Here is a 10,737-nt window from a genome sequence, read left to right as displayed (position 1 = left end):
TTAATTAATATACTTGACATTTTCCAACATCATCCCTAATTGGTCTGGTTTCATTGGATGGAAAATAAATGTCAAATGTATTCCCACCAAGATATATCAATTTATCAGGAACTTTAAAGCTATTTCAATGGTCAGGCTGTTTGTCGACCAATTCAGCTACCAACTAACCTCTTTATGTTCGCTGGCATTGTTGTGATGACTGTTTCTGGATGCGTTATTGCCTTTGACAATGTCACAATGGCATCGGCAGCTTCCGCCATAATTTTTTCCCAGTTTTTTGTGTGTAATATTTGTCCCTTTCGCTTTTGGCAGCAGACTGAACATTTTTATACCCTTGCAGAGGGTATTATAATTTTGGTCAAAAGTGTGCAACGCAGTGAAGGAGTCATCTCCGACCCTATAAAGTATATATATTCATGATCAGGATCACCTCCTGAGTCGATATAAGCATGTCCGTCTGTCCGTCTGTCCGTCGGTCCGTCTGTCCGTCTGTCTGTCGGTTTCTACGCAAACTAGTCTCTCAGTTTTAGAGCTATCGAGTTGAAACTTTGCACACATCCTTCTTTTTCTTGCAGGTAGTACATAAGTCGGAACGGCCGGGATCGGTCGACTATATCCTATAGCTGCCATATAACTGATTGATCGGAAATGCCATAACTTCGTTGTTTTTTAAGATAGAGACTTGGGACTTTCCACACATGTTATATTTGTACATGTTACCAACATATCTTATGTACAAAATTTCATAAGGATCGGCCAACTATATCCTATAGCTGTCATACAACGATCGGAATTGGCATAACTTTGGTGTTTTTTAAGTTAGAAAGATGGGACTTGGTACAGATTCTATTTTGGACAAAATAATCTGATTTGCCAAATTTCATAAGGATCGGCCGACTATATACGATCTTCTATAAATGTAATAATATAAGATGCGTGGCGCCACCTAGCGGACTGCGACTGAACTGCAAGGGTATATCAACTTCGGCTCCGCCCGAAGTTAGCTTTCCTTTCTTGTTTTTTTTTGCTTTTTTAACTTTTTTTTAAGGGAATTGTTGGGGATACTGTGCGCTTTGTTGTCAAATTGAAAGTGCTGTGTGTCTGGAGTCACATGATGGGGATATTTTATGAGCTCCTTTGGCGCTCTCTGATGGCCCAGTCATTTGCACAAGTCGTGACATACTAACACGCTTCGAAAAGGGCGGCTGGCGGCTGGAGGCTGCCGACCGGCGGGGCGTGGCATGGCAAGTGTCGAATGCCGCCAGTTTGCCGCTTACCCTTACACCAGCAACAATCACTTCCTTTTTGTCCTGGGCGGCAAACATTTTTTTTTGCTTGTTATAGTCCCGGTCTTTTATTTTTTATACGTATATGCAAAGCGGCCATAAAATTTGCAAAAACTTTTAATGGTTCATAAAATATTTAACGTAATGGCGGCGGCAACGGCCAAACCGGTTAAAGAGGCGAAAAACCAAAAGGTCACAGCACAGCATCACCAGCAGCAGGTCCAGGAACATGGCCAAGACCCAGAAGCAGGAGCAGGACCAGGCCAGAAGTAGGAGTGTAGAAACAGGCTGATAGCCGCAGGACGAGGACCACGCCAAAAGAGATTTGTTGGCTGCCAACAGGCCGCAAACGATGCAACAACAGCAACAAAGAATTGCACATGCTTGCCACACGCTATACACAAAAAAAAAATATTTTAAATCTAGATTAAGGCAAGAATAATCAAAAAAAAGCAAAAATAAATAATAAAATCAAAACATATTCATTTAGAGCTGAAATAAATTTTCTATTAAAATTTTAAATATCATATATTTTTATCAGTGCATACTGACCAGCACCTCCATCTACCACCCACCGCTTGCTGTGATCTCTGCTCGGCTGGTCTGCAATTTATTTAAACCACTTTTCCACTTGTTTTTTCTTTCCGTCTCTATCCCACTCCCGATTTATTTTTTTGTTGGGGCAACCGCCCCACATAATTGCAAATTATCGCTTCAGCCATCGTGTCGTGACCATTTTTGGTTAGCTGACCACTTGCCCCCGCCACAGCCCCAGTGTCCGGACACCGGACCCAGCTTCCGCCCACTACCCGGGGGATTTATGTTCCAGTGAGGTGCCCTCAGGTGTCGCATCCTCTAAATTAATGCCATGTGCATGTTTTAATTGCAATTGCTGAGCTGCTGAGCTGATTTTCGCCACCTCCGTCTCTGCACCCAATCACCCCGCATCCCGCTGCCCACTGCCTGTGGCATGTCCATTTTGGGGCCAATAAATTGCTCGTTTTCATTTTCCGCCACCTCGAAATTTCACTCCCGAATCTCCATAATTCGCTGGGGTGTTGAAAAGTCGAATTCGATTATCAGCTGTGTATATGACAGGATATGGCGGAATAAAGTGGATAGCGATGAGAGTGAGTTAGCTGGGATGTGCACACATTTGAAGCATTAATATATGAGATACCATGGCATTCGCCACAAGTCGATAGGTCATAGATTTGGATTAAGAAAAGAGGTTTGTTTTCTCCAAATTTAATTGTATCTATTATCCGAAATCCATAATATTATAGTAGAGTGTAAGCCTATAATCCACATTAGTACACGCCCATTCAATCGGCACGTCAATCTGCCTGGTTTCCGCCAAAAATTTATCATTCCTCCAGTTGCCAGAGGGAGAGTCCACGCACATTTATAATACAGTAATTACCGCCTTGAGTCGCAACCATAATTTTGTGGCAGCAACAAATACCAGAACTTACAGGATTTTGACAGTTGCGGCGAATGCCTTGTGGCGGAAGTTGGCGAACCAACGGCCGGAAGCGGAAATGCGCAAATGCCAAGGCAGCAAATGAAAATGGTTCCCCAAGCGGCGTTTATCTTTTGCCAAAACGAAAGGCTGACTGGCACCCACCAAGAATCGGTTGAAAAAAAATAAAAATAAAAATGTCTTACACATGAATTGATTGGCAGAATTTCTAAACTGACGTGTTTTAGTTGTCAATTTATTTGGCGGCTGGCAGGATACAAAAAAAAAGTATATATAAAACGTTTACAAGGATTATTCAACTTCCAAGCCACGTTTTTTTCTTTGTTTTGGTTTTCTTTTTTGTGTGATGGAGGAGGCGTGGTGGTTTTTACACGAAAGTGAAAATGCCAATGAAAAAACATTTGCATGCAAATGCAAAACATAGTCAAAGGCAACTTCCGTTCCCATTTTCATTGCCGTATTTTCAACCGAATTTTCACCAGGCATTTTCACTCACCATCACGTACAAAGGAAGTGGAAATGGAGGCGGGGTCGAACCGAAGCGGAGGCGTGCTCGCCTTCGCTTTTAATTTTAATGCGTGCAACACGCTCGCGCTTCCCAAAAATTAAGCGTCGGTTTATTTTGCCACTCCTCCTCCTCCCTTTTTTTCCCAACCATCGCCTTTCCTGTGAAACTTTCACCAGACAGAATATTCAGTGTCTTCCCTTTGGTTTCCTCATTTTTGTTCGCATTTTGTTTTCTTTATTTTTTTTTTCCGCCCCCCGTTTTTTGGCCTGGTTGGTCCAAACAAATAGGCGTCGATTAGGCAAATCAACGCATTTGTATGCAGATTATGTGCCGCTCTGAGGAAAAACAGCAAGAAATGGAGAGACTCTCGACAAGGAGCATTCAGCTTGTTGTCTCTAATTGCGACTCAGTCTTTTAGGCGCTCAACTAGGCGTATGCGTGATAAAAACGGTATACAAACAATTCTTAGAAACTCTTATGAGCAGATAAAAAGGGACAACTTTACATTTGTGGCTGCTCTATGGCAGTATAGAAAATAAAAGTGGTTTGCAATTTTAATAAATATTTTAGACTTTTACACTAAAATGTAATGATAGAGTGGCTTGATTATTTTCAGTGAAGGTCTTACAAGTTAAAAAACCTAAACCCCAATAAGTCACCGCGAAAATGTCTCACATTTAAAGCTATCTCATGACATTTTCCGTACAGTTTCATATATCCCATGTCGGTGGTGTCCCTCCTTCTCTTTTTTTCGAAAACATCAAAAGTGAAAGCTACTCCCCTATTCCCATTACTGTCCCTATCTACTCGTATCTCTTTACTGTGAACAGAACATTGTCATGTATCATTACCATTTCAATTCACTTGACTTGCCACCCGCAACTTATTCCACTTGCCTGGTGTAATTTCCTGATGTTCCTGCCTCGTGTCTCGCTTTAAACAACAACGATCTGGTGCTAATTTCAAGCGATTGCTTTACAACGTTTCAGACAAGACAACCAACATCCCAGTACCCATTCCCATCGAGATCCCTAATCCCTTTCCCGCTTTTTGGCCAAAAACACCACAATCAATACGGGCAACGCCGCTTTTGGGTCCCTTGCCGCGTGTTGAATTTCAATGCATACTCTTAGGCCGTACATCAAAAAAATATTTGTTTGCCATTTCACATATCACACAAGGACAAAGGCGCGACTCTAAATGTGTGTTGAGAGTGCACTGTGAGAAAAAAAATATATCAAATAATTTTAAGTAAAGTAAGATAAAGGTTTCTACACCTAGTAGGGTTCTGATGGCTCTATTTCATAAACCTTTTGAAACACAGACCTTTACTTGTAATGCTTTACTTTTGCTTTACTTCTACCTATAACTTTTCTCTCAGTGCTTTAATGCTAGCTAAAAGAAATGTTGTTGTTTTCGAAATTCTAGGAGTGCAGGAATCACATGCGTTTGGCATTTGACGCCAGAGAAAGAAAAAGCGCTGACGATGACGAAAACTCGTCCTTTTCAGCGGCGATTTCTTTGCCTGTTTCGACTGCCTGTTGTTTCTGTTGTTTTGTTTTATACCACTTGCAAGTGGATTTATTTTGCAATGCCCCAGCGGAATTTTAATGGATCCCTCACCCGCGATTTTTGCCCCCCACCAATGTCCCAGCGAATGAACGAACGAACGTGTCTTGTCCTCTTGTACAGAGAAAATGGCCCAAAGACTTTGGCGCCTGCTTAAAATTTCACTCATGTGGCGACGCTGGCGCATTCCTCCCCAGTCCCTATGATTTTACCATATACCCTCCCCCTAGTCCCCATCCAATGGTTGGAAAATGCTTTAGTCTCGTTTGTTGGGGTCACCATTTTACAGTTGGTCGTGTTTGTTTTTGTTAATTCGGTGGCACACTTCTGGTTTTATGTACATTTCACTTGTCCTGTCGCGCGCATAAAATGTGAAATTTAATTAGTCGTGTAGGTAAAAATGACATTTAAAATTATTTCGCCCTTGTTGACAACATCGGAAGTCACGATCCCAGAAGGAGCGTACAATAACATAACAATCAAGAGCTTAAAGGTCAAAAGACTACAACTTTAAAAAGGTTCTTCTGAATTTTAAATTATTTTTTCATCTTAAAGATATAATTTTAATACCACGAACTACAATTAAAGATTTAAAATAAATCCAATTTTGTTGGAAATTTACTTTATTCTTCGCATAACCACTCACATTAAGTGCCACATTTTTTATTATTTCATATATTTTTATTTCCATGTATTATGCATGTTTGTGGCATTTAATTATGCACACTCATATATACTCATTTTTACCCCTTTGTGTACATTAATATATTTATAATAGGGCTTACACACGTCCACCATAACGAACTATTTGGCTTCTTAATTCGCTTTCTCCCGGGCAAAATAAAATAATTATTGAAAGCCAACACACATACAAATAAATTTATTTGTAATAACCTTTTTGAAATCCGTCCACATATGTCCGAACCGAAAGTGAAGTATTTATTTAACTTTCGCCTCTTGCAGCAGTTTGGAGTAATGTGGCTGCTGTTTGACCCCTCAGGTATCGGGGTTACCCCACCAGGGGTGACCTTAACCGCCCACTAACTCACTCCCACTCCAACTTGTTTCCATATTCCCTCCTTACTCACCCAAAACAGCCACCAGAAACCCTACACCTCAATCCCATCCAATCCCATCGCAGCCATCCACATGTAGTTAAGCTCACCTAAATACATTTTTGCTAGAATAAACAAGCAACCTTGGGTGTTTACCATAAAAAGTAGGTAAACTTGAGTGCAAAAATTGCGTAGCAAATGCGGATGTATGAGTTGAGTTCACCACAAACACAAACACACACACATCCACAAACATACACCAAATGCACATAAAAATGTGAAAACGAACAACATTAACAAGCGCAGGACTGGGTCTGGGTCTGGGGTCTGGGTTGTGGATTGTGGGGTGTGGGTGGTAGTTGGTAGTTGGGGGTTAGAACAAGCTCTGAGTTCTGACTGAATGGAAACGAAATAAAAATAACAAGCAACAAGCAAGCTGGTAACATGAAGAGGGACATCAAGAAAAGGCAAAATGAACAGAGAATCCTCGAAAATAAAAAAAAAAGAAAAGCTCGAGAGAGGGTTTTGAAGATTTGTTTCAAGATTAAAACTACCTATTAATTTAAGCTGGGCATTAAATTTATACAAATTTAGCTTGGATGTTTCTAAAGGAAATTAAGGCACTATAAATAGGAAAGTTTATAGTCCTGACACTATTAAGTCCTTTTTTTATAAGAAAATTATATGCTTAAAAATAAAATAATATAGATAGTAATGGTTATGGTAATACAGAAGATCAATTGTAATTCCATATTTGAAAAAAAACACTTTTTTAAACATTTTTAATATTTTATATATCAAAATTACAGCTATAAAACATACAATAAATAAATTTAATAATGACTTAGACCCTAATGTTAGACCCATTCTTAGACCCTTAGAATTATTACACCGGATATACCCTGTAAAAGAAAAAAAACAAAAAAGAACAACTCAAGATTTGGATGCTGAGGGAAGAAAAAAAAAAGAAAGGGGTTCCAACTCTGACGTCGAACACATTACAAGCAAAAGCACTTTTGACAAAAGTAGGCGCCAGCGAAAATAAACAAACAAATGGCAAAAGAAACAAAGACACGCCGACAGAGAGACAGACAGACATCAGGAAAAATAATAAGACAGGATGGAAAAGAAATGTGCAAGGAAGATGGCAGATAGGCCCGCTCATGTGCGTGTTGAGGATTTCAAGGACTACAACATTAAGGAGGAAAAAGTATAGCACAAATTTGTGCATGAACAATGCTCCAAAAAAAAAAAAAAAACATGAAAAAATAGATAGAAAAAAAAAGGGAAAAATCAGGAGAGAAGAACCCGTAACACCGAAACATCAACTCATTGAAAAGAGAGGGGGGCAAGAGGGGGAGCAACAACTGCACAACACGGATATGAAGTACACAAGCCACACAGACGCAAAACGGATATCATTAAAACGTGCGTATATGTATGCAGTGAGAAAAATTTAAAAAAAAAAAAAAAATTATAAAAAAAAAATATTTGATTGTTTAAATTTAAATATTTAAATATAAATATTTTTTTTATATATTTAACACATTTTATAAATCTATTTCATAAAATTCCCTTTCCATTCTTTTCTCTCAGTGTAATCTGCATGGAAATGAACTGTACAGTCGGTGCCGGCGTGCAACTGAAAATGGCCAAGTGGAATGGCCAAGAGGAAAGTGCCAAAAAAGAGGAATACAAAGGGGTGGAGGGTCGGCCAAATGAGACGGAGATGGGTGGGGGGGGCCAAACGGAGAGGAAAAGGATGGAGTGCAGTGCTGTGATGAGCAACGGTAAAGAAACCAATTTACCCCGGCCTGGCCCAAGCGCAGGAGTACAGTCAAGGAAATGTTAAACAACACTGGTGATGCTTCCACTGCTTCTGCTTTAATTCGCCAAACAACAATCAAGGGGGTCATGGGGGGGGTCAATCGATGATGGCAAAGGAAAATGAAAAGTAAACCGAAATTGTTGTAAAAGATATTCGAATTAATGCAACGGAAAGCAAAGGAAAAGGATAAGGAAAGAGCGATAAGCAATATGGAAGGCATTATGCCAGGATATGGAAATCAGGTGCACAGACACAACCAAATGAATGAAAGGAAAGAGTAATTTCAGACTCCCTTATCAGATTTTATATTTATTTTTTTATAATAGATATTTTTTGTGAAACAGACTGGAAAAGGAAATAGTATCCCAAGATATATAAAAACAAGTTACAAGCATTGTTTATATAACAGACTTGGCCAAAGCAATCAAAGAACCTGTAAAGCGCAGAATCTAAAAAGAAAAACAATTCCATCTAAATTTAGAAATTAAAACTTAAGAATGGTCAGACTTACGGATGTCAGAGTTTCCAAAGAGGGTGAAAAGAAGGGAATTTTAATGGTAAGGACACGCTGGGCACGAGCAATCATCAATAGAGCCATTTTCTGAACCCGAACACTATGGACATACCAGTGGCTGGAAAATGTAGAACGCGCTAGCTCCGAGCACTGAAAAAATATAAGAGTTAGTTCATAATAACACACAAATATCTATAATAATTACAGCTTCCATAATATACGAGCCTCCGAGGCAATACAAAAAGATTTCCACACCCACGGCACAGGTGTGGACCACATAGACAATAATGCCCAGACCAGAGAACTAATAAGGATTAAAATATTAAGTAAATATAACATACTATATGATACTTAGCTCACCAATAATATATCCACCACACTGGTGCCAATAATCAAACTGGAGGTAACAAATTGGGCCAAAGTAATCTCCACCATTACCCCCGACAATCGCTCAGTCAGCTCAGCCACCTCATTATGACGATCCACTAGCTTTTCCATTTCCCGAACTATCTTTGCCTCCTGTTTTTTATTTGGAATCTTTTCAATATCTTTCACTTCCAACAAATCGAAAACATCATCTCGAAGAGACATTAATAAAACTGTGAGATAGACACAAAATCCCAAAAAGAAACCATCAGCACCCACAAAACACACCACTGTTATGTAGCCATGCCAGTGGACTAGGATATAGGTGATGGGATATAAGGGCAAACGCAGTAAGGGATCAGGAAAGCTAAAAATAAAAAGATAATTAAATAAAAATACATTGAAAATTTCTATCCTATACCCACATCATTTTAAATGGCGTCTCGTAGATCCACTCCTTGCCACGCGACTTCCTAAGGACATTATCTATCAGATGTCTGACGGAATACGAAGTACTAGTACAAAATCCGCAGCACAAGAGCAAAGTGGTCAGCCTAGTAGCTAGTACATAGAACTTTTTTTTATAGCCCAATTTTCGCTCTGATCTCTGCTGCTCTGTTAGAAATCTCACGCGTTGGATCAAACTTTTAAGTTCGTCCTGATAATACCAAATGGCAATCATTTTCACCAACGACAAAATGCTCGAGGCCACCGGACAAAGAGCATCCAGAGCAGTCGCTATATTAATCGGTATATAGTGTATGCCATAGTAAGCCTCCGCATAACAGCCGTAACTTAGGATAAAAAAGTTAAAGAAACTCCAGAGACGGACCGGCAAAGTTCTCTTCTGTTCCGGATACAAACCAATCAGCGACAATACAAACTTTGGCACCAGAAAATAATGCCTTTCCATCGGATACAAGGCGGTCAGGAATCGAGGTAACATCTTTCACCAAAAACACCAAACACTTTTCAGCTCATAATCTACCAGCCAACTCGGCCCTCGGCCTTTTATACTGCCTTCAAAAATATATATATGTATATATACCAACACACAAAGCACTTGAGCAGCATAATTGATGAGTTGGGCGTTGTCCTTGCTCATAGTTCGATAAGTTTTCAAATTGTTAACCCTCAATTAGGAAACGATTTCGGATCGGAAAGCTGGACAAGACGGAGCGGTGGGCGAGTTGAGGGCGTGGCAAATTGGGCGTGTTCGTAATTAAACTTTAGTTTTCGGTAAACGATTTTTAATGACCTTTGCCATGAATTTTGTGTGAGTTTGGCAGGTACTATATAACACAAAAAATTGGGTACGTGGGTTAATAGGTTAATACTATAATATAATTATCTAAAAAATATGATAAATATTTTAAACTTCAAAATATAAGCATCTAACTTTATATTCAAATATTAAATTATATTTAATAAATATTTTTTAGGATGAAACAAAATTCTACAGCCAATAAATTACTTTCATTTCATATGGCCCCACCATAGGCCCTTGGTAGAGAATAACCCCTGTAAACTAACCCCTGTGGTAGCCAAAGTTCACCCTCCATCGAAGACCCTCCATTTTCACACAGTTTGAGGATCTCGGCTTAGCAAGTGTTGCCAGGTTACTTGCAGTTTGAATAAATATTTTATAAGATGTCCATTTGCTTCTCAGTATGTTTGTGAGTGTGTGTGTGAGATGATTATGCAAACTGCAGTTATTTGGTAAATGCAAGGATGGCCAATAAATTAATTTAGCTAGATGGCCGACTGGCTGACTTGCAGCATGAATGGCTGAATGAAAATTTCGGCCTGGGAAATTGGGTCGGGGAAAGAGGCGAAACTAACGATGGTTCTCAATGGAGCATTGGGGCCGGCAGCTAACTGCACTGCCAGAAACGTTTTAGGATATTTTAATTTAACTAAAATTTTAAAGAAACTATAAGAAAATAAATATAAATATTGATCTTTAAATGAGTTTCTTTAACTGACATCCTAGTCGTATACTTGATATTTCTGAATGCCTATTAAGCGAAACTGTCACACTGTCACTGTTTTTAATGTAGTTCTATTATGAAATTTAAAAAGATTATAGGCTTATATTCTATTCTTAAATTTTTAAAATAAGTATAAG

At 39.1% G+C, this 10,737-nt stretch overlaps 1 protein-coding gene across 1 annotated transcript; it reads right to left on the bottom strand.

Annotated features, from left to right (window-relative positions):
- Nucleotides 1-8,203: 8,203 nt before the first annotated feature.
- On the bottom strand, nt 8,204-9,672 carry LOC6507209 (odorant receptor 24a). The gene is made up of 4 exons (XM_032455489.2): nt 9,035-9,672; nt 8,604-8,976; nt 8,449-8,547; nt 8,204-8,393 (listed from the first exon to the last, which is right to left on the bottom strand). The coding sequence occupies exons 1-4, from the start codon at nt 9,553-9,555 to the stop codon at nt 8,214-8,216; spliced, it is 1,173 nt and encodes a 390-aa protein (XP_032311380.1). The 5' UTR covers nt 9,556-9,672; the 3' UTR covers nt 8,204-8,213.
- Nucleotides 9,673-10,737: the final 1,065 nt, after the last annotated feature.

Source organism: Drosophila ananassae, chromosome 3R (assembly GCF_017639315.1).
Source record: "Drosophila ananassae strain 14024-0371.13 chromosome 3R, ASM1763931v2, whole genome shotgun sequence".
NCBI lineage: Eukaryota > Metazoa > Arthropoda > Insecta > Diptera > Drosophilidae > Drosophila > Drosophila ananassae.
Note: the sequence above shows the minus strand (reverse complement) of the source record. Positions and strands in the feature narration are given on the sequence as shown.